This window comes from Anas platyrhynchos, chromosome 7, assembly GCF_047663525.1.
Source record: "Anas platyrhynchos isolate ZD024472 breed Pekin duck chromosome 7, IASCAAS_PekinDuck_T2T, whole genome shotgun sequence".
NCBI lineage: Eukaryota > Metazoa > Chordata > Aves > Anseriformes > Anatidae > Anas > Anas platyrhynchos.
Genome location: NC_092593.1, coordinates 17059913 through 17083225, shown reverse-complemented (window position 1 = coordinate 17083225; position 23313 = coordinate 17059913). Strand labels below are relative to the sequence as shown.

General features: G+C 51.4%; 2 protein-coding genes across 3 annotated transcripts in view; one reads left to right on the top strand and one right to left on the bottom strand.

Moving 5' to 3' along the window:
* SLC4A3 (solute carrier family 4 member 3) overlaps nt 1-5575 on the bottom strand; it is a 33537-nt gene extending 27962 nt beyond the window's left edge. The window contains exons 1-2 of the mRNA XM_038182114.2: nt 5339-5575; nt 308-448 (exon numbers count right to left, since the gene is read on the bottom strand). Coding sequence (XP_038038042.2) covers nt 308-361 — 54 coding nt within the window. The 5' untranslated portion in view covers nt 362-448; nt 5339-5575. The remainder of the gene's footprint in view (nt 1-307; nt 449-5338) is intronic.
* A 95-nt stretch (nt 5576-5670) lies between these two features.
* On the top strand, nt 5671-23063 carry STK11IP (serine/threonine kinase 11 interacting protein). 2 transcript variants are annotated; one of them, XM_038182116.2, is made up of 24 exons: nt 5671-5810; nt 5916-6118; nt 7559-7633; nt 7941-8036; nt 8982-9089; nt 9294-9365; nt 10256-10385; nt 10566-10669; nt 11304-11393; nt 12457-12498; nt 13005-13172; nt 13466-13547; nt 13656-14012; nt 14192-14382; nt 15254-15364; nt 15738-15933; nt 17428-17922; nt 18705-18820; nt 19010-19107; nt 19294-19472; nt 19714-19798; nt 20241-20323; nt 21523-21749; nt 22098-23063. In XM_038182116.2, exons 1-24 carry the CDS (start codon nt 5762-5764, stop codon nt 22236-22238), a joined length of 3498 nt encoding a protein of 1165 aa, XP_038038044.2. In that variant the 5' UTR covers nt 5671-5761; the 3' UTR covers nt 22239-23063. The 2 variants fall into 2 exon arrangements, with proteins under 2 accessions (XP_038038044.2, XP_038038045.2); XM_038182117.2 differs by lacking the exon at nt 22098-23063 and adding an exon at nt 20799-20902 and having other exon boundaries at nt 21523-21644.
* The last annotated feature ends 250 nt before the right edge of the window (nt 23064-23313 follow it).

Sequence of the window (23313 nt, the reverse complement as noted above, 5' to 3'; positions counted from 1 at the left end):
CTGGCTGGAGCACCATGGAGCTGCATGGAGCATCATGGGGCTGCAGGCACCATGTGCTCCCAGAGGCTCCTACCACTCGCCTACTGCACCCATCAGCACCCAAAGGCACCCTCTGGCCTTCCTGACCACAGCAGAGCAGATCTGGCCTTGTGGGCAGCCTCGGGGCAGTCTTGGTGCCGACACAGCTGCAGCGAGCGGAGGCTCGGTGCTGCAGCAGGCTGCCAGGACGTGGGTCCCATGCACGGCCTGGCAGCAGCACGGTTCCCGGGGCACACATGGCACCGCTGCCGCTGGATTTCCACCTCACCTGCTGCAGGTCGATGAAGACTTCTCCTACGGGAGGGGACTCTCCAGCTGCCATTTTGGTTCAGGACCTAAGGGCCTGGGCAAAATATCAACCCTTCTCTTTCACCGGCAGGCACCCAGCAAACCTGGAGAGTGGCATAACCTGTGGAGAGAGGGCAGGACAAGGGAATGTCGTGGGAGACTGCCACCCACTGCCCTCAGCCCCCGTGGCTCCTAACCCAGAGAGGCCACCTTGGGGAACATCCCCAGCACCACCAGGACAGGGCTGTCCCTCAGCACGGTGCGGTGAGGGGGTGGGAATGGCACGGACCACGCTGCTTTTGGCTGCCAGGTCAAGGCCAGGGGAGGCCCTGACACCTCCCTGTCCTCCTCCGAGCGAGGCGCTGCTCCGAGCCGTGCTGTGCCAGGGAAGGGAAGGTTTCCTGCTCAGTCACCTCCCTACCAGCACATCTGGGCAAAGCTGGAGCATGGCTGAGCAGCGGGCAAGGGTAAAATGGGAGAGGCAAGGTGCTGAGGGGGCATGCCAGCAGCAGGCAGCGCGGAGCAGTCCTGTGCCACATAGCCTTAAAAATGGGCAGGCCCCAAAACAGCCACGAGGAGCCTCAGAAAGATCCATGCAGGGCAGAGAGACGGCACGAGGACAAACAGTTCTGCATTCATACAACAGACACAAAGCAATACGTGTTACGGGGGAAGAGGTCCACCCAGACCGCAGAGATGTGCACTGCCTGCACCAGCGTGGTTAAGGGACCGATAACCCCGTGGGCAGCCCGAGGGAGCGCTCTGCTCAGCGTTCAATTGCAAGGGAAGGAGGCAACGAGGTTCCACAGGTCATAAGGAATGGGATTGAGAGTAACACAGAAACAGCTACAGTCATGTCTTATCTACAGCAACAGGGCAGGCTGAGCTCAGCATGGGCTGCCCCGTCTGCTGTCACATCAGGGAGAGCTGGAGATGGGTCAGAGACTGGCACGGGGACGATCTGGGCCTCTGAAAACTCATCTGAACTCATACAGAGGCAGACAGAAGGTGCACGCACATCCACAGTAGTTTGGGCAGAGGGATGGCTAAGCAAAGTGTTCTCATTTCACGGAGCAAGAAAAGGGACATTCGTTAAAACTGCAAGGGAAGAATACAAATTAATAGAAAATTGGCAAAAGAGAAGATTTTTTTTCATTGATGTCATTAGGGAGAAAAATACTGCAAAATTAGAGGACAGCTTGGGCATCTCTCTGGGTACCAAGTCATATTTATTACAAAGCACATCTTTCAGAACGAGCTATTCTGTAGCTATGAAGCTTTGGAAGAAGTAGTAGAGGAGTGCAGGACACAGCCTGGAGATCTGCTAAGGCATTTCTTACCATCTCATCTGAAGTACCTCACAGGGGCCCTATTCAAGACACGACACTAAAACAGATGGTCTAAAGGTGACACCAGTAAGGCCACTTCATCACCCCTCCTCCTATCTCTGAAGATCTTCAGAAGGTGCTACTGCAGGCTCTGCTTATCCTGCCTACCCAAAGGCACACATTTATGAAGCCAAAAAATTCTGGGGCGATCTCTAAGGCAACTTCTTGAGGAGCTAATGTCATCACTGATGAAGCACGTTCTCTTGGTCCTAGCCACCTTCTCTCAAACCATTTTTATAGATTTAGCTGCTATCTCAGGATGCAGTCATGCAAATGAACAAACTATTGAGCAGTGCCAGAAGCAGTACAGCTACAAGTGACATGCTGCAATAGGATAGGGCTGCAAACAGCTAGAGCGCGATTTTGGGGCTGCACACCCAGGCCTTGCAGGCATGAATGACAACAGTTCCTTCCTGTGGTATCAGGAGGACTCCACATGCAATGTTTGCTCAGTACCAGACAGGGAGAACAAGTGTGAAAAGACCAAATTTTGTTAAACATGAGGAATACTGGAGGCACTAACACAGCTACGTGGATGGGGATAGGACAATTACAACTTATGGTGAATAACCTGGGATTATTGCTGTTCTTTTCCTCCCTTTGAACATCACCATCCTAATTATCATGAAAAAGGCAAAACTTAGTGGATGAAATTCCTCAAACATACCGGACTGAAATCTACAGTAACTGAACCCTTCTGTGAGACCTGAGCAGCTCAAGAGAAATACGCTGCCAAGACAAGGAAATGGAGAGTCCAAACCATAAGGAACAGGGTGAAACAATGAAAATACCCAATTCACTCTGCAGATCTGTTAAGGCTCCTACTTTAAGGTGTAATCTTCAGGTTTCCACTCTGTTTTCCAAGACAGATGGAGCAAAAGGGTTCAGAGAGAAAAAACAGAAAAAGGAGAAAGGTCTGGAAATGAGCTGTAAGAGGAGACTGAGCTGCTTTTTTGGTAGGAGACAAGATAGGGAGAAGGGTAATACATGTCTTTTATTTCCTTTCGCTTTTAACTCAGAAAAAGGGTATCATTCCATGAAATCAAACAGCAGCAAATTTGAAACTGAAGGAAGGGAACACTTTATTACAGTGAGAAGAGCTGGCAGGTGGACCCTGGCTCTGCAGTCCCTCAGGGCCAAGGCATCGTGCGCATTAAAAAAAAGGGGCTGGGGATTTGAGAGGAACATAACATCCACATCCACAGCCACAGCAGAGAGGACTGCCGGCAAAAACGTGCTACAAGTACTACTACTTCACAGCTTTGAAAGGCAGTTCTGCTAGTGTTAGAATCCCTAAAAACTAGCAAAAGGATAATGGTAATTTAACAATAAAAAATACCAACGCTCAGCTCCACCTCTCTGCCACTAATGCATCTTATGGGACCTTGAATGGAAACTGCAAACTACCAGCAAGGTTGGAAAACAATGTGCGTTGTTTCAGGTCGGCCGCAGGTTGCTCTGAAGCTACGCAAAGGCTGACAGGGGCATTCAAGATCGGGGTGGGAGGAAACCCACAGGCAGGAGACCTGCTGGATGCGACGAGCTCTTCTGGCATGGTCTTTGCAAAACATGACGCTGAGTTTACAGCTCCAGCCTGACTGCCTAAATAAAGTTAAAAGGGTTGGAAAATCCAACGCTTAGTCTCTCTTTACCCAACCAAGCGGCGTATTCTCAAACATGCTGAAAATATGTCACTCTAATGACTCTGCTGAGCAGCTAAAAGCGAGACAGCTGTACTAGCAGTAAAACAAGGAAGCCCTTGGGACCCGCTTTGAGATTTCAGGGGGACTATGTGGTGTGCGGGGGTTTCCCCCCATCCCCGCTCATCCTGTGGAAGCGGGAGGTGAGGCATGGCAGCCCCCAGCACGTGTTGGGATCTGAACCATACAAGGTCTCCTATGTCCTCTTCCCATCCTAACACTGTAATAACACATTTAACGGGCACACTGAGACTACACGAGCTTTTTTGGCTCCCTATTTATCCCCCCAGGAAAAACCAAGCCTGTGTGCAAATGCTGCACAGATGCTCCTCCGAAGGCAGTAATCCCTTCCCAGGGCAGACGTGCTGCCCACGGGGCACCTGGCATCCCAAAGGTGCCGGACAGCCCCCGGGAGCTGCAGCACAGCCTTGCTGTCAGGAAATCTGTTTAAGGACTGGTAACACTACAAATCACTTCCAGCACTGAGGGGATTCTGAGGATGCCAAGTGCTGAGCGCTGCTGTTCGGAGCACTGATTCGGTGCACTCCTTGGTGGCTGGCCACTAGAGGCCACTTGCCCCTTACTCTGCAGCGCCTGGTGCAACCTGTCATAGGAAGGCTGGCCAGACATCGCCTCGGATCCAGCCTGGCATTTTCTATTACCTGCAACAGAAGGAGTTCAGGGAAGAGCAACAGGAATTGCCAGTAGGCCAGGGGGATTGATTTATGAGGAAAGGTTAGCAGCTAAATTTGTCTAGCGCAAGATGGGATGACTAAGATGGGGAGGGGACGTGCCAGCAGTCTGGAAGGATCTCAGGGGTGTAAAACACAAATGAAGATTATTTTTTTTCAGGCGGACCCACACAGAGAGATTCAGAAATGGGTTAAAATTTAAAAGAGAAATTTAAAAAGAACATCAGGGAGAATTCTGCTAATAAGCATCATGCTGAACCACCCAGCCCGCTGGGATCGCTGCCTGGGCTGTCACGAGAAGAACACAAGACAAAAGGGGGCTAAAAACCAATACACCGAAAGAAAGCTGAATGAATGATACCTCCATCCTACTCTATCTCACGCGTGTCAGGAGTACGTGATTCAGCATTCCCGCTAGAAGTAATTTTCAGCAACAGAAGCATAACACCAGCAGGCCAGATTTGAAGGGAGGCCAGGAAAACAATCCACAGACCGCTGGCTGGTGCGTGCCCGCACCTTCCTTCTCTCTCCATGAGTGCGTTGCCCTCGCTCACGCCAATTCCTGCGGGGGCTCTCCCTCCGAACGCAGCCTTGGGCAGCAGCAAACAGCGAGGCGCTCACCTGGCTCGCACCCACGTCCTAGGCTAAAGGCAGGCGGGAGGAAACCGGGCAGGCACGTCCCGCGATGCCAGCAGCGAAGGGATCTCCCGAGGGCCACATGTTGCTGCCATGCATGCAGCAGGGCTCCCCAGGTCCCCAGGGGCCGGTTCGCAGCAGCGTGCTGATGGAGCTGTGCCATCCCGCTGAGCAGGGGCGAGGCGAGCAGCCCCCGCTGCCCCTCGGCAGGTTGAGTTAGGGCAGAGAGCTGCAGCCGCCTGTCCCACACACGGGGGTGAGCAGGGAAACCTCTCATTTATTCCCTTAGCTCCAGCAGCCAGGCTGGGGACCCTTTAGCCATGGGGTGTCCAGGCAGGGAGCTGGTGCTGGGAGGGGAGGAGAGCCAGCGGTGGGGCGCAGGCACGGGCAGAAAGGGACGGAAACTTTTGGGACGAGACTGAACCCGTCCGGGTTCCGTCTGTCTGTCTGTCTGTCTGTCACAGCGGCACGGGGAGGGGGCGAGGGCGGAACAGCGAGGGGCCGAGCCCGGGGGGCAGCGCGGCACGGGGTCCCGGACACACGGACACACACACACACCCGGACAGACGGACAGACGGCCCCGCGGGGCCCCTACCTCGCACCGCCGGAGGAGGAGGAGGAGGAGGAGGAGGAGGAGGAGGAGGAGGAGAGCTCGGTGCGGGTCCCGGGCAGGCGGCGCTGCTGCTGCCCGCCGCCCGCCGCCCGCTTTGTGCCGCCCCCGCTCGCGGCTCGGGCTGCGGCGGCGCGGGGCTCCCCCCCCCCGGGGCCGGTAGCGGCGGCGGCGGCGCCCCCCTCCCCTCCCCTCCCGTCCCCTCCCTGCCGTCCCCTCCCGTCCCTCTGCGGGGCGGGGGACGCCGGGGCGGGCTCCATGGCAACCGGATGTAAGCGGCGGCGCTGCAGGCGCGGCGGAAGGGCGCGGCCGGGGCGGAAGCGCGGCGGAGGCAGCGGCGGCGGCACCGGCACCGGCAGCGGGACGGCCCCGGGCCCTGCCCCCTGCCCTCTGCCCCTGCCCCTGCCCATGGCGGAGGCGGCGGTGCGCGGCCTGGCGCTGCTGCTGCGCGACGCCGGTGGGTGAGCGCCCCCCCCCCCCTTTCCCCTTAACCCCCGAGCTCTCCCCTCCGCCGGCGCTGACGGCCCCGCTGTCCCCGTCCCCGTCCCGTTGTCGCCCGCAGGGGACGTGGTGCTGGAGGGCTCGAGCACGCTGACGCTGCCGGCCGGCACCCTGCAGCACCTGACGCGGCTGCTGGAGCAGCTGCTGGGCCCCCGCGAGCAGGCCCGCGGCTTCGTGGCGCTGCCCTCGCACCCCGCCGAGACGGCCGCCGTGCTGCAGGCGCAGTTCCTCTTCGACGTCCTGCAGAAGACGCGATCCCTCAAGGTGCGGCCCGGGAGGCGAAGGGTTCCTTCCCCAAATGCTTCAGTCAGGGGGGTTTGGGCACAGCAGCTCAGCCCTCTGGCCCCCCGCTGGTAGCTCAGCCCACAGCGGTGCTCAGGAGGTGCTGTGGCTGGGCCTGCAAACTTTTAGCACTACAGCCTGCGGTGTCCTTAAAAGTGTTTTTACCAGAGCACTATCTGAGTGCTGTGGGAGATCGTAAAACAGCGCTGAGGCTGTGAGTGGGGGCCCAGAGCCTGTGCAGGTCCCCTGACAGGACGAGGAAGGGGAAGATGTTGCAGTCAGGAGGCTGCTGTGGTGAGTGCTCGTGTTAGCCAAGTAATGGGCTCCTTCTGTAACAGGCCCAAAACAGAGGGGAAGCTGCTCCTTGCAGCGCAGGAACCGATTTGCGTGGGGAAACTAATAATTTGTAGCAGCCTGCTCAGGTTCTTCAGACAGTGGAAAGAGAGAGGAGAGAAGGAGACAATGAAGTTGTCAAGACACAGAGCGAGGCTGGCGTCTGACACACGCGTTGTTAAAACTGACCATCAGAGCTTCCCAGAACAGGCTTCCCCTGCGAATGGCCCTGCTCAACATGCTGCATTAGTGCTGGCAGAAGCGGGGCAGTGATTCATCACTGCCGTGGCTGTGGCTGTGGAAGCGGTGAGGAGGCCTTGGGACGTCTGTTCTGCACCTGATGAGTCACTTCTGCGCGTGTGGCTGGCAGAGATGGGCTCTCCGGTTGTACTCTGCAGTGGGAGCGTTACCTGCTTCATCACCGCTTTGTCTGAACCCCTGCTTATGCAGCGTCCACAGAAGGCATAAGGAGCTGGGTTTCGTAAGCTCTGTGGCATATGAGCACAGTCTTACTTACCCCATGGTGAAAGAGCCTGCGGCTGCCCTGTGAAATGCAAAGAGGAGGTTTGCAGCTACCTCAGCCTAATGTTAACTGTGTCTTGGAGACCAGCTCTATTTTCCATTGTATCTGCTTGTGACTTGCCTTATTTGGCTTGTTTTAGTGAAACGCACGTGCACACCTCCCACCACTGTGCTGGTTCAGCTCAGCTGCTTGATAAACATAGCTCCAGCGGCTAGATTTGTCTTTATTTAGTTAGTGGTGGCTGATGAGGAACCCGGCTGTCAGATCTCCCTGTGGCTCTGACAGTGGTGATGCCACATGAGCAAAGGAGAAGAAATGGAGATGAATGGTCTGGCAGTCTTGTGCTAGCTAGCATGCTTTTCTGTTTGACCTTTATTGAACCGTGGGACTGCGAGAGTGCAGATGGCAGCACGGAGAGCATTAGGGGATGTTAAATAACAGGCTCTGTTAGTTAACACCTGAGCTGGAGAAGCAGTCTGTTCATGGTGCTGCAGTTGGCGCATCAGGGCAGCGCTATTGCTTCACAAACTGAGATTAATAAGAGCCTTCTTTTCTGATTTTTCTAGCTCATTCATGTTCCAAACTGTGTTTTGCAATCTACTGTGAAGATCTTCCCTTTCAAGTCCCTCCGGCATTTGGAAGTAAGTACAAGAGGCTGAACGGGCTCTGAGCCTCGCTGTTTGGCTGTTCTTTACTTAGTTTTGTGGTTTCAGAATGCCTCTACTCCTAAAAACTGGGTAGTCTTTTGTGGCCTTCCTACCAGGGGAAGTCTAAACTCCTGCAACATCTGCTTGGGGTAAAGCTGGGTGTGAATGACGGCTAGAGTGCTGGGGAGGGAGGCTCCAGGAGGGAAATAGATCTCTTATAAAGATGGGTCTGGGATGGCAGCTGCTCTTGCACTGTAATGTGCTGATGTACGTTGTCCTTACTTTCTCATCACTGCTGCAGTTGAGGTCTGTCCCTCCACACTGCCTGCGGGGTCTGCGATTTGTCTATTCTCAGCTGGAGTCCTTAACCTGTTGCAAATGTATCAGCACACTGGAGGTGAGTGTCTCTGCAGCCCGTGGGGAGCTACACAGGAGAATGCATCCGTTATCTTCCCTACCTGATGGGTTGTAGGACCCAGACGGGCCATGTTAACCACCTTCTCAATCCATATTCTGTATGTTTTTTTCTACCTTCCCCGTTCTGGGGTCCTACCCCTGACTCAAATACTGTAGAAATGTTCCCTGTTAATTATGTGCTCGGTAGTCTCCTCTTTAGCTGCTTGAGGATTTCTGGCTCCAGCCAATATTTGTATCTGCGAAGTCTCACTGCTCTGTGTTTACCCATTTCTCCATTCAAAGTCCTGCAGCTGATAAAGGTTTATTTGGTTGCACCTTAGCAATTGTAAGTTAGAGCTGATTGTAAGGGAGAATTGCTGTGTCCCAGCATCTTAACTAGCATTTGTGCCCAGCAGGTCTCTGGGACGCGAAGCTCCAACCACAAAGAGCTAATAGTGTGGGTTGTGTTAGCAGTGGGGCTCTGGGCTTCTGTCTGGCATGGAAGCAGCTGCCTGCTGGGGAACAGTGGCTGCTGACAGGGAGTGCCTTGAGAGATTCTTCTGCCTGCCAAAGCATGAGTTGTTTGACCAGAACATGTGTGTCTTATTGCTGGGTGCTTTGATGAAGGTCTGAAAAAGTTTTTGTTAGGATGAGTCTCTGTGCAGATGAGTCTCTGTGCTTAGTTTTCAGTCTCCAACTTGTAACCATTAGGTTAACTATTGCCACTTGTGTGTAGGAAGCAAGAGCATCTCCTTTCAGCATATCTAGTCATGGAATTTCCACCACCTCCAAATACTTGGCAATGACTTCTAAGTCGCTGATCCATTCCAGGGTCTGTGAGGCACAATATGCCATCCCTGTTCTAGACTAGCTGTTCCCCTTTGTTCATCTGCTGTTACGGTAACAGTCAGTACGAACCAAGGAACGGCTCCTCGCTTCTTCCTAGGAAATCATTTCAGCATGTGGTGGAGATCTGAGCTGTGCTCTCCCCTGGCTGGAACTGCATACCGTCAACTTCAGCTACAACTCCATCACTGCCTTGGATGACTCACTGGTGAGTGGGGCATCCTTCCTGCGTGACTGGGTGGAAGAGAGATGATCACGGCCAGAAATTGGCCACTGCTTGACTGATGCTGCTGGGTCTGGGTGGGAGGGAGTGAGCAATGTTAATTTTGCTAGCCTCTCCCAGCAGGACAGGGTTTCCATGCTGCAGTGAAGACATTCGTAGGATCTGATCTTGTGTCTTTTCATCCCCCAGCAATTACTAAATGCTCTGAGAGTCTTGGATTTGAGCCATAACAAGGTCCAGGATTGCGAGCTCTATTTAACAGTGAGTATCTGGGGCTGAGCACCAGTTTCCTTGCAGGGAGAGGACACTGCTGAAGTGCTGCGATCATTGACCTGCTAGGTCAGTGTGAGCCTGCTAAGCGAAGTATAACGCAGGAGATTGGAGACACGGTCCAACGGGCGTGTGATTTAGAGCAGGTGCTTGCAACCTTGAAACTGTTTCCCTGTACGTGCAGCCCCTGTCCTGGTGAGGCAGGGAAGGCAGCGTGCCTCATCGCTCTGAGACAGGCACCTCTGCTATGCGCATCGCCGTGCGTATCACTTGGCAGCTATTCAGTGTTGGTGATGCTTTGCTGTAATCTGTGCAGCAGGTGAGAATGAGGTAGCCAGGCACTGTTGAGATTTGTTGTTTGGTTTATCCAGGCAGCCACTAGCAATTTTTTCTTGCTCTTGGAAATCTCCTGTCAGTTAATTTGGAGAGCTGGTAATCCATCACAGTGATGTCTGGGTCTCTGGGGAAAGGCACTGAAATCTAGATTCTGCTGGGCTGGTAAGAGAAGCTGTGAAACAGCTTTTCACAGAGTCGGTAAGGCTCACAATATGTCATTCACCATTGTCTTCCCAAAAGTAGGGAAGGGCTTCTTTTGGTGGCAAGTTCAGCTCTTTGCCTGAGGCAGGGTGTCCAGTCCCTATCTATGGTGCATTAAAATTACTGGGGAAGGGAAAAGCTGCTCCTAACAATTTTTTTTAAAGCACTTAGAGTACCTCTAGACATACCACTCCAAATGTGAACATTGAAGTCTTGATGCAGAAGTAGTCTGAAGAAAATCAATTTTTAAGTGGCCTTGGTGGGATGGAGAGAATGGCAGGGACGAGTGCTCTGTCTGGAGTTCAGGTCTCGGTTGATCCAGTGCTGCTTTTCTCTCTAAACAGACCCTTACAGAACTTGAGTACCTCAATCTGGCTTATAACTTCCTGTCCAAAGTGCCAAATCTTGGCATCTTCAGCCGATCCAAGCTGGTGACTCTGATCTTGCGCAACAATGAACTTGACAGCATTAATGGTGAGCGAGCAGTGGGGGAACACTTGAGTCTGACATCTTTCTCTTCCTCAAGGAGGAGTGGAACTTGAAATCTTGGGCACAGCTATTTTTACAAGGGTTCCATTCTGGGGGAGAGGGACAGGGGAAAGTTTTCTAAGTCATGTCTTCTATTATGCTGATGGCTTCTTGCTTTGTTTGCAGGGGTTGAACAGCTGGTGAATCTGCAGCACCTGGATGTGGCCTATAACCTGCTGCTGGAGCATGCCCAGTTGGCACCATTGTCCACTCTGCACTATCTAAAAAAAGTAAGCACAAAACCTGGTGAGTTGGTGGATCGGAGATGTTGTGGGCTGGAAGAGTGCAGAGGAGAGACTGTGTGATAAGAAGAGAGTTTTGGAAGATAAATTCAACTCTTGAGCATTTAATTTTAACAAGGAAAGCTGATGGGGAACTTTGGAGAGACACATGCATTTTAGTCTTTGTTTTCTCTGACCCCTGTTCATTTGTCTGTATACTTATTCCCACATCCTTTTTTCACGCTTTCCAATTTTAACACCAAGTTCAATGAGGATCCTCTCCTAATGCTTTTGTGGATTTGTAGCATTTGGAGAAGTCTGAAGGAGGATAACTACAGTCACCATAGTGTCTGTGAAGGAAAATAGCCTACAAAGGATTGTTCTCCCAAGACTTCTCAGAGTCAGTATTGAAGAGGCTTGTGATGATTTAGGGGCTTGAGTAGAAAATACTTTAATTTCATTCTGCATTTGCTGAACAAATTTCAGGAAGTATTGTGAAAATGTAGTCCTCTCCTGGGTTGATCAGCACTCCACTACAAAGATATTTCCTGAGGCAGAGAGAAATCCCGGAACCTCCAGGGAGATTAAATCAAGGTATAGCGTGTTTCTCTCTAATAACTATTTCTCTATTTCCTCCACCCAGCTGCACCTAGAGGGAAACCCATTATGGTTCCATCAAAACCACCGGTCTGCAACCCTTGTACATTTGTCTCCCAGAGCAGCTTCCTCCAATGTGAGTATCAGCCACAGACCTTCTGCCAGTGCTTGCTGAAGGTGTGGGGTATTCCAGTGTTCATGGGCAAATGAGTGGAAAGAATTTTGTAAATCTGAAAACCAGTTTCAGTGGTTCTGTGGTGTGTGTGGTTGTTTGTTTTTTGTTTGTTTTAGGTAGGGTAATCTTAATAACCTTACGTTTTTGTAAGGTGTGCTGGCCAAGGCAGGCACAGATGAATATTGATCTCAGATTTGCAAGATTTCTTAAGATTTCTTAAGATTTCTTCCCTGTCTACTTCATCAATTTTGCTCACCGAAGTTTCCAAAACTTTCCTCTGTTCTGCCAGATAGTAACTACGTAGCTGGACTCTGCAAAAAGAAACTCAGGGTCTCAGCCTACCTTGCCTAATTACGTACTCTATTGACAGCCATGACCACCTCTTTCTTTCCCCACATTCCTCTGCTCTCAGTTAGGTGTCATCACTCTTGCCTTTGTGCTCTGCTGCTTAAGTCAGTTCTTGGTAATCTGATTTTAAATAATGAAGCCAGCAAAGACAGTGTTCTGGCAATTTAGCAAAGTAAATCGGCTTGCTAAGGGGTCAGAGGTGTTCCAGAGCTGGTCTGTCATTTATGTTAGCAGCAAATTGCTAGATTCATTGTCATCAAACTGCAAATTGGAACAAGCTTTCAGTGAGCTCCAGTTACTGGAAGCTAGGTAGACTCAAATCAGAAGTAGGGTACCAACCTTGAGGAAGAAGTGAGTAGCTACCACAACAATTTGAGTTCTTGCAGAAGAATCTATCAGATCTCTTCTGCAAACCTTCTTGGATACGTTTCTGGGAGTTAAAAGGTCTGTAAACAGGAAAACCACAAGAGTCCCTTCTGGTCTTATATGCTCTTAAGTAGCTACAGGTAAAGGCCCAATGGATAGGCAGGAACAGTGCTGTTTCTGGAAATCTTTGCAATTTTGTGCCAAGGATCCCAACCCTATGATGACCTGAAGGGAAACAGAGTCAGTAGATGTTGTCCTGAATATGTGCCAGCCAAGTGGAATCTGACTGCAAATGGGTCTCTAATTACAGTTCCTCTTGGATGGAGAACCACTCTCTTCCTCGGACCTAATGGTAAGTACAATCACTGTAAACTGATCTTACTGCCTTTGGGAGTGAGAAGTCTGACAGGTTCTTGCATCCTCATGTGTCCCATAAAATCTGTATTGGCTGCCTTTTCCCTATGAAGCAGTTTGTTTTGGCTCAGTCCGTGCTGACTCCTAGTAATTGCTGGGACTGTTGGTGTAACTTATTCTGTCCTAAGTACCCTTGCTGAATTTGGAGCCTTGCCGCTTTCCCTTTCACGTACTATCTGGCACTTGACACTTGAATTACATTTTAGCAAAACAAATGTTTTTCAACATCCCATCTGCTGTTTTTAAGGGACACAGGGGTTGAGTTAAATTGGAGCAGCCACAATAAATGGTCCAATCAACCGGGTAGGATCTGTTGTCACTGCTTCTGCTGAGATGGTGGAAGTTTGGGATGAGGGGCAGGGAAATTGTTAGCCTGAATTGTGTCCTGGTTACTGTGTCTCCCCTTCACACTCAGTAGACAGCTTTCTCTTCTTTTGGATGCAGCACCTTCCAAAACTTGTGCAAAGTGTATCCCAGTCCATCCACACATCTACCTCAGAGAGGACCGTGCTGGACCGCAGTGCTCTGGACAGTTCCTGTGCTGCAGACTTCAGTGACAGCCAGTCCCCAGCAGAGAATGTGGCTGTCAGGCTCCCTCGGAAGAAGTGCAAGGTCTGGGACTGAGACAGCTGCTTAGCCATGTAGCTGGCATGTTGGGTGAGGGGGCTGCAGCATCATGGACGCCCCATGCTGTGGGATGTGGTTTTGTACTGAGTCTCTACACTGCTCTGTGTTAGGAAGGGGCTCGGTTTAAAGTCAGTCTTGATGTGCTGTAACAAATATTTCATGGTGTGCTTCTGCGCTGTAACAGCCATGAGTCCTTTGGCTTGTCAGAGGAGGCTGTGATCAGATGCTGTTTTGGTTGTTCTGTTGCCTCCCAACTATTCTTATCCTGTTTATTCCAGGGGAAAGTCAAAGTGCGCAGAGCGAGCATTTCAGAGCCCAGTGACACGGAACATGAGTCCCAGACTTTGCCTCTCTCTGCTGGTGAGGCTTGTCTTCTTTCTCAGTAACACAGCAGCTGAACTGCCTGCAGTCAGAGGGGTGCTCTGGCGTGGTGACTATTTTCATACTTCCCAAGCTTTCTCTCTGCAGGCCTGGTTTTACAGCATCAGAAGGAGATGGAACGCATGGACAGCTTCAGAGATCGCTTCGGTGTTGACTGGCTGCAGTACAAGAGACTGGAGGAGCGTGACCAACTACCTGTCATCTGCCGGAGCCGTTCTGCAGATGAGATCTCAGGCAGACCTGCAGCAGCAGACTTGCAGAGTGAGAACGTTGAAGCAGAGCAAGTAAAACCCCAAGTATCCCCAAAAGAATCCTCTCCTGCTGTAGATGATACTCAGAAGGAGGAAGACCTTGAAGTGGATGAGCATGGGGGAGGAGAGCTGAGAGGAAAAGAGGAGGCAGATGAGCTAATGCTGGGGGAAGAAGAAGATGAGAAGCCGGAAGGTAAATGGGTCTTCACTGCCTTGTGCAAGGGGTTGGGTGGTGGTAGAATAGGTGGGTTGATTGTGGCATCCCTGAAGCTTTACCGTGCTGCCCCGCAATGTGGGACTTCTAAAGGTTTTGTTCAAGCAGGTCTGAAGGCCTGCTGTGTGTATTGACTTGTGCTGTGTCTTGTTTGGCAGTGGACCTTTGCCAGCCAGTGCTGGTGAGCCAAATAGAAGGTGAAGGGGACCCGGAGTTAGACTGGATCTTCCTGCGGGTCACAGCTAGGCATGTGATCGAGGTGGAACTGAAGGCTGCCAGAGTCCTCCACAAGCTGGAACTGAAATGCCTGCAGAAGATAGAGACCTCTGAGATGAACTGGAAGAGGATGGTGAGTCATGTCTCTGTGTGAGCCTTTGGCTTCTTACTCCCTGTATGGGTCAACATTTTGGATTTTGACTTTTGCTAGAGTACCCCGCATGTGTTTTCCTAATGCCTGCAAAGCCTGATTGATCATTTGTTCCACCCTATACGTATGTACCTAACAGCATCAGTATTGTTTACAGTATCTGTGATAATGCAGCAGAAGTCAGCACCAGTTCTGTTCCAAAGCTGGGGTTAAAAAGACTTGTCCCAGTGACAGGAATAAGAGACTTCATGAGGGGAGCCTAAATCAAACGAAGGAGAACTTTCCTATCCATTCCTTACCGGGATATCATCCTGGCCTTGCAGAGCTATTTGTGGATTGTACTTTTTCTTGGACAGTGCAGCACTGAGTCTAATGTGACATTTGGAAAGCTACTGGCAGCTCAGTGGGCAGCTCTCTATCCATGCTAGATGTGTGTTTTATTGCTAGCAGCCCTGTTTTGCTTTTGTGGCCTTTTAGAAAGGGAGCATAGAAACCTTTCTTTTTCACAGTAGGGTTTTAAGAATATGAAATACGTGCATGAACTTGATCACAGGCTTCTCTAATGTTGTTCCCCAAAAGATCAAACTTTTTTTTTCTTCCTACCCTTCTACCTCTTGAATGTTTGTGGCTTGATTTGAGGTGCTTCATTCTGGGCCTTGTAATTTACAGTTGTACCTAGCACATATGAACTTTTTTTTCCTGTTTTACCAAATGCTATCAGGGTTTTTCTGGGAGGACTGTTCCAGGCTCACTGAATTAAGTACTTGTATGTCCACATTTCCAACACGTGCAAACAAATACAGTCTGGATGCTGCGCCATCTTTCTGGAACTGGTGTTTTCTGTCTCCTGCAGGACCTGGAGCGAGTTTTCCCTGTCCTCACATTGCACTTCAGCTACATTCGGAAGGACCGGCAGAAGCGCAAATACGTGGTGCTGGATGACTGCCCAGAGCAGTGTCTGCAGGTTGGAGGGGCTGGGAAGAAGCATGGGGAGGTGGACAATTTTCCTGGAAGATACTGGATTCTATCTGCCAGCACAGAGCCTCTGTTCTTAGAGCACACGTACATCTACTCTCCTGTAACTATCTAGGTAGCCTATGCCTTGCTTGTAAGCTCAGGATCTCTTTCTGCACAAATGACCTGTGGGGGGCCCTGTGCGCGTGGCCATGAGCAGCAGATCTCCTGGAGCATAAAGGGTGCTCTCAAGGGGAAAACCTTGCAGTTTTCTCTCATTGGGAAAAGGCCTGCTGAGTTCTAGTAGTCAAACTGTTGCATGTCCCCGAAGAAGGACAGTTGTATTGCCTGCTAACGCTCTTTCCCTGTCTTGCTACTTCTAGTGTGTGCTTGAAGTGTTGTCCCCAGCTGTGGAAGAGAATCGGCAAAATCAGGACCAGGAGAAAGGATCCATGAGGCTCCAGTGCCTGAAATGCAAGCATGAGTTTTTGCAGTCCCTGTCTCCCTGGCAGCAAGGTCCTTATCCTGCACAGGTTGGAGACACCAAAAGCCTGGAGACCCTAGTTGCCTCAAATCAAGGTAGGTTGTAGTCCATGGAGAAAGGATACTCCCTAGTGCCCGAGCAGACTACCAGGATGGCAGCTGTGGTGCAGAGCATAGAATGTACAGAAAGTGATGCCTTGGTTGTACTGGAATTACAGCCTGGTGTGGAATGTACTGTCAGCCCACTGGGACTGGGCTAGGGAAGAGCCTGCCTCCTTCCCCAGCAGGAATAAGTCACTCTCTTACTGTTAATCAAGTGCCACCCAACTACTGTAGGACGCTTTGGGTCTAGGAGAAAATTAGGGGTGCTGGAAACTGCCAAGTGGTCTGCAGAAGTCTGGAAGAGGCCTTAAAGGTGGTGTTGTGTCTCATCCTGTTGAATCCATGGCCAGTTCTGGCACAGAGATTAGTTTGTTCTAAAACACCTTTGCTAATGGAGGTTTTTGGTGAATCTGCTCCAATACTTCAGATACAACTTTGGCTGTTAGATATCAGAACAACCCCAACCTAAGTCTTCCTAGCTGTAATCTTGAGCTTGCTCTTGCTTCCCTTATGGGGAGTGATTTATTTCTTTTTTTGTACTGGAGGGCTGTTCTCCCCCCACAGCTAGTCCTGTGTTCTGTCCACTAGACTAAATAAGCTCAACTCCCTAGATAATTTGCTTGTCACTCATATCTCGTACAATCCAGTTATTCTTGCTGGTCTCCTCTGTACTCTTCCCCACTTGTCCGCATTTTTCTTTGGCTGTTTGAAATTAGATGTGGTATTTTGGCTGAGGCATTGCTAGTGCTGAATAAGCATCTTCTGATTGCTGAGTTTTTCAAAGCTCAGGTTTTATCTGAAGTGTCAGAGGAGTGTTAGCTTGGAAGATGCTTCTAGTATGTGGAAGTATCCTGAGATTGGAGAACTTTGCAGTGAGGGCAGAGGTGCTGTCCTGGTGGCTGCACTTTCCTTTATCATGTTCTTCTTCCCCCTGAGATAGTGGGAGTTCCAGGATCCAGCTCAGACTGTGGTGTGGGTGAAGTGAGCTTCAGGAATTGGGGTCAGGAGGGATGAGGACAGCTGGAGAACGGACACAGTGGGCTTGTAGGTTGGCTGGCTGAGGACAAACCAATTTGGGATGGAGGTGACTAAGAATGGTTGGATTAACTGAGTGTGAGTTGGGGCTTCAAAGGCAATGTGAGCATTTGTGGAGGTGAAGTGGAAGAAAGAGGTGAGTCAAAGAACCGATGGTAGTTTCAGTTTCAGCTGCAGTCACCCTGGTCACCCTAGTTCCGAACATGGCTGTTTTGGGTGGATGCTGACACTGATCTAGAATTTCTCATAGATTTGCCAAGGGGAGGTGAGTCAGATATAGGTTCTGAATAGAGCTGCTCAACAAGCTTCTTAGGTCATGCTATACCTAACTAGCTTTAAAAACCTGCTTTGAAAGGGGTTGCTTGTGGTTTGCAGAGGTTAAGAGGAAAGGAGAATCTTGTTGCATGAGAGCTATGCTGTGTTTTTCTGTATCCCTTCTGAAATCTTCCACAGATGCTGCAGCAGGTGGTGAGCCCATCGCCTGTCCCAGCTGTTCCAGTGACCATGTGGTCATCCTGCCTTCGGAGGTATGCTCCAGCACGCCCCTGCCTCCCAGCCGTGATGGCACAAGTGAGGACCTGTCAAACTCCCTCCTGGAAGGGGGCAGCCAGCAGGAGGGCCCAGAGGAAGCACCTGCTCTGGCCAGTGAGAGTGGGAAGTTCTACATCGGTGGGGAGGACAGCTCGGAGGTGGATACCAGCAACAGCACCAGGACCCCGGAGCTGAGTGGCGAGCACGACGGCACTCTCCATTCCGCTTCCCGCAGTTTGGACGGGGTCTGTGGGAGTAAGGAGCTGAGCATGAAGAGCCAGCACTTCTCCCTCAGCCGCACGGACACCAACGGGGGCAGCATGATGGGGAGCTATCATTACAGTGTTTCTCGCGGGCCCACTCCTTCCCAGCTCTCTCTGAACTCCGAGTCAGAGGAAACGTGGAACCTCAGTCCCCGTGAGTATGTCAGAGCTGTGCGGGGTTTAGGGGTGTTGAGTGCTGGTGCTTGCTGGCTGCACTGCCTCCTGCTTCGTGTGGGAGGAGATCATCAAACACGAGCAGCAGTGATGGATTCTTGTGAGCTGGGTGCTTCATGCCCCTCTGTTCAACTCTCATGCCTGAAGGTAGGGAAAACTGAGTCAGCTCCTAATCCCGAGTATCGCTCACACTGAGTAATTGGATCTTGCTGCGGGAGCTCTGTGACACCAGTCACTTGGGTCCCTGTGGCACTAGTAGGCTGCCAGCTGGAGCATCACCGCTGGAGAACAGTAGTCAGTTTCTGATTGTAGGTTCTGTCCTAAGCCTGGTGTGAGGCTAGCATGTTTATAGGAGGCTGTGGTTAGTGGTTTTACAGACACTTGTGTTCTTCCCAGTGGGTTTTGTGAGCTCAGACGACAAAGCTTGTCCAAAAGAAGAGACTGTGCTGGCTGTAAGGCCTGTCCTGCAAGACAGCAGTTAATGGGAGGTCTGTACATGCAGGCAGAGACTGCTTTTGCTTGGGTATTAGTATGAAAAGCCTCATGCACCTGAAAGGGCAGGTGTCAGTGTTGGAATCCCCTCGTTTCAGTATTGAGACCTGTGGCCTGGGAAGCACTAGTTCTAGCCCCTTGTATAGAGGAGAGGCTTGATGGAGGCGGGTGTGCAGCGGGGGTGATGCTGCTGCCCTAGTGCCAGTCTGATGCTTTGTGCAGCTTCTGGTCAGTGGGAAGCGTGCTGATGCCACCCTTTGCTCTCCTCAGCTGCAAACGGCGCCCTGAACACGAGGGATTTCCGTTCTGTGGATCACCGCCTGAAGCTCTACCTGGACATGGAGGTTTTTGAGGAGAACAATGAGGAGTTCCAGTGCTTCCTCAAGGTGAGCTCCTGCAGCACCAATCCTACAGCCCTGCTCCTTGGCTGTCCTCGTTACCCTGCACGTTCTGCTCGGGGGTGGCATTTGGAGACTGGAGTCTGAAGGGAGCTGCAGCATGCCTGGGTCAGTCTTGTCCGTGGGTGGGCAGGCAAGGAGCAGCCCAGCGCTGTCACTGCCTTCTCTGTGCTCTAGGTGGCCATGGTGAAGTTCGGCCGACAAGGAGAGTTCCTCTCCATCCTGGTTGCCTCTGACCTCAGGATCTATGTGCTGGAAGTCACTGGGGTTATCAGGTGAGGAGAGCGGTGGCAGTGAGACCCTGCAGCAACGCTGTGAGCGCTGGGTGGTGCCAGCCTTTGCTAGCCTTACCCTGCAGGTGTGGTGACATGCGAAGGCTCTGCTGGTTAAAACCCCCTGCTGCAATCTGAGGTGGGAGATGGGGCAGCCTGCTGCAGCTGAGGGCTGTGCTCTGTGCTTAGGGGACAACCTGCGGAGTGGCTGAAGAAGAACGACTCTCACTACCTGTCCGATGTTTCCCATCTGGAAGTGGGACTCTGCCACCAGAGCTTGCGAATAGAGTTTGAGAACCCCAAAGCCTCCTACAACCTGCTGATCCGGAACCAAAGCTGCTGTGACCAGTTTCTGCAGACCCTGACATGTAAGAGTAGAGCTGTAGCAGAGGGGAGGGTGAGGATTTTTCTCTAGAAGAGCTACTAGGAGATCTGTAGCTGCATGTACATGGAAAATTCATTTCTTGCCAGCTCAGAAAGAAATTGGGGGAGAACCCTGCTGGCATCATACCTTCCAATATCTCTCTTATAAACTTGAAGAACTTTCCTGAGCTGTTATGTACTGCCCGTGGGCTTGCAATAAGTCATCTGCCTTCTACCCCTCTTTAGGTCTCATACAAGAGCTGCCTGCCAAGCACAGCAATAAGGTGAAGGAAATCCCCACTGTGGAAATGAATCCACAACATTGGCTATGGTAAGAGCAGCCTCTGAGGTGGGGGTTTGGATGGAAAAGGGCGCGTGTCCAGCCCTAGCAGGGAAATGCAGTGCTCGGAACAGGGCAGCAGGAGGCACCGCTCGGGTGGCAGCCAGGCTGGGGAGCTAGGTTCATGGCAGCCAGCTCAGGTGCCTGCTGCACAGGGGCTGCAGCTCCAGCTCGCATGGAGGAACCTGAGCAGAACACAACAGAAGGTGGAAAAGGGGGAGCCACAGGGCTCTCTCCTTCTTTGTGGGGAGCATTGGGTTCCTAGTTAGCAAGGTGGTGGGCAGAGAAAATAGGAGGGGAGAGAGGTATTTTGGAAAAACTGTGAGAGATGGGTCCCTCCTTTCCTCGAGTAGACAGCAAAAAGTAGCTCACAGCAAACCTAGACTGGGAACAGTGCTCTTCCTTCAGTGCCACACTGTTGTATCTCCTCCAGGCCTCTGCTGGATTCCAAGACCACAGGTTCTGCAGCTGCAGATGGCACTTGCTTCTTCTACCTGCTGGCATACCTGATCCAAGGTACAGGAGATCTCCGTGGCCAGACTTCCCACACTGTGCTCTCTGCTTACATGCTTGAGCTCTTAGTGTAGAGAGCGTGTGAACATGGCTGGGCCATGGCTCCATCAGTGAGATGGGGCAGGGGCATGGGTAAGGGTTTTTTTTAGCATTGAGACATAGGACAGAGTCTCACAGACATTTGGTCTTGAACACCAGGTTTGGTGAAAACTCAGAACAGCTTCTGAGAAGCTGGAAGTGATCCAGGGGCTGTGTTATTGCCACGAGCTTGAGGGGTCACACACATAGCTGGTTAGTGTGTGGGAGCTGAAAGGGTCGCTGTTTTGGGAGAACAGAAGCAGGTGTCTGAACCCCTCGCCAGCAGGACAAGAAGAGCCTGCTGGAGTCCACCAAGTTCTGTGCCAGGTTTTGCTGAGGTCCAAATGTGGTATCTGAGGGTGGGAGGGAGAGCTTAAAGTACGTTTTTCTCCTTTTTTAGAGTACAGCACCCAGAACCGGACACAGTTCCAGCTGAGGCCTCGCTGCCAAGTAGACAGGACTAATTAAACATGCCATCTCTGATATTCCTGCTAATTCCCAAGAGTGAGATGTGTCAAGAAAAACAACATGTTGCTGTAGCAGCTTGTGATCCCTGTGACCTCAGCTAGTGGTTCCCTACTTCTGTGCTGCTGACTTATTCTAGTGCTTCTTATTTGCATCCACTGAAGTCAGCTGGATGATATTTATGCTCCCTCTAGTTTATCAAAACTCTCCTGCTTTCTGCTGTACTTACTACCGAGATGGAACACATCTTAAACTTTATTTATGCTGTGTTCTGTCCATCAGATCTGCAGCCAGGCAAATCAAGGCCAAAAAGGGTGGCCTTTTAGCTGGAGCTGCTGACTTAAATAAGGAATAGTGGTGGTGTTTATGAGGTCAAAGGACTTCAGTTCCTTTTCCTGCCTCACATGAGGATATTGCCTAGAAAAAGCTGGCTGGGTGATGGTCTTTCATATGTATGCTCGAGGAATGAGCTTGGTCAAGCCCAGGTACATCTATTTACTACCCTGCTTTCTGCCTTTAGTCTAGAAGCTGCATTAAGCTGGTCACCCTGTTACTGTTGCTGGAAAGGGTTTCCCCAGGGAAGGAATGGAAAGCAAAGCTTGTTTTATGGTGACTCAGGCTCCGAGCAAAGCCTCTCATATTCCCTTGTATCCTTTTAGGGGCATCTGCTTTCCCTGTGACCCTGCTGAGCACCCGAAGCATGTTGTTTCTGCTGGAGGAGAATCACCAGTGGCAGGTGCAGCCTCCTTTGGATGCAGATCGTGAGGCAGAAATGCCTTCCAGGAGCAATATCCACTTGAAGGAGAAGCAGCCGATCAGCAGTATCAGCAATGTCATAACCTATCGCCTGTGTCCTTGCGACATCAAGCTGATGCTGTATGATGAGGTAACCAAAAGGAGGTCATGGGGCACATGAGACGTTGAGGGCTGGGTTGTGCTCGGATCCTGTTCCTGCCAAGAGCATATTGGGGCTGTCATCTCCCATCCTAACCCAGGGCCTTGCACCACGGAGGCAGGGGAGCACAGAGAAACGCTGATGTGCAGAAGTCATGCAGGGATGCTCTCACATCTGGCAGCAGAGGGAGAGGAGCATATCACTTAAAAACTGGAAAAAAAAAATGGGAAGAGCTGGCTGTGGCACTGGGGAGTGGCAGCTCGGGGCTGATCAGTGCCTTTGAGGCTCTGATCATGTTCATGTACCTGCTCATGTACCTCTCTCTTTCCTCCTTTCTAGGTGCTGAAGGTGGAGAGCACGTGGCACATCCGCACCGAGTGCCCTGAGCTCCTGGTAGAGCTGGTGGAGTGGATCCGCGGGCCCTGGGAGGAGATGTTCTCTATCGAGCTGCGGAGGGCTGTGTATGAGGGCCTGGAGTGAGCCTGTCCGCTGTAGGCAGGCAGGACCTGGAGCCAGAAGCGCTGCTGTGCTGGCAGTGACGCACAAATGTCTCCCCTCCCATCTGACCTTGCTGTCCCGTGGCCTCTGCCTTCTACCCTACTCTTGCCCCTGGCCCTTTCTGGTGAGGAGGAGGTGAGCACACGATGGTCCAGGCTTTGTACAGTCACTCACTGCCACTGGGCTGGCCGTGGAAGGAGGTGGTGGAGGGTGTTCCCTGTAATGCTGCAAGCTACAGGGTTTTAACTTGGTGGTGTCTGCTAGTTTCCTTCAGGATAGTCCGAAAGGTGACTGGAGGAAGAAGGGAGCTGAGCCAGAGCATGTTCTGTGGTACTCAGGCAATCAGCAGGCCAGAGGCAGTGCACACTGTGGTCTCTGCAGCAGGTGTATTTGCTGCCTTCCCAGCTGTCTCGGAACAGCTGCTATTATCTGCTGCTAATATTTTCTTTCTTTTTCTTTCTCCCCCTGCCCTCTTATCCACAGCTTCCCTAAAGCTGCCTGCTTCAATCAGGAGCCTATTGCACAGAGGGATAAGGCACATTGTACTGATAACCCCACAGAGAGCCCACACCTGCGTGGCGGGGCATGGCTCAGTCTGCTGCTGTAGTCCTTCACTGTCACGGGGGAGGGAGGAGCTGTGCAGCTCACAGCACAGTTGTGTTGCTCATTGCTGAGGGGTCAGGACCCTCGTGGGCACTGGCAGGTAAAAGTGAGGCTTAGGCTTTTCTGAGCAGTCCAAAAGCAAGAGTCTATTTTAAACATGAGTTTTACTTTTTTCTATTGTAATAAAAGGTTATATTTATTGAATCACCATGGTTTTTCTTGTCTTGCTATACTGTCCTTGTAATGTCTTGCGTACTAGCTGTACAGCAGCCTCAAGCACTCCCTAAGATCCCACAGCCATTCCCCCCATCCTCCTTAGGGTGGTTATTATCTTTGTGCTCCCACCCCAGCAAGCTGCTTACTGGCTGTACTGAATCTTGCAGGAGCTGTTGCAGCCGTGTCTGTGGAGGTGTGAATACCTGCCCCTGTAGTGCTCTAAGTCCTCTGGTCATGC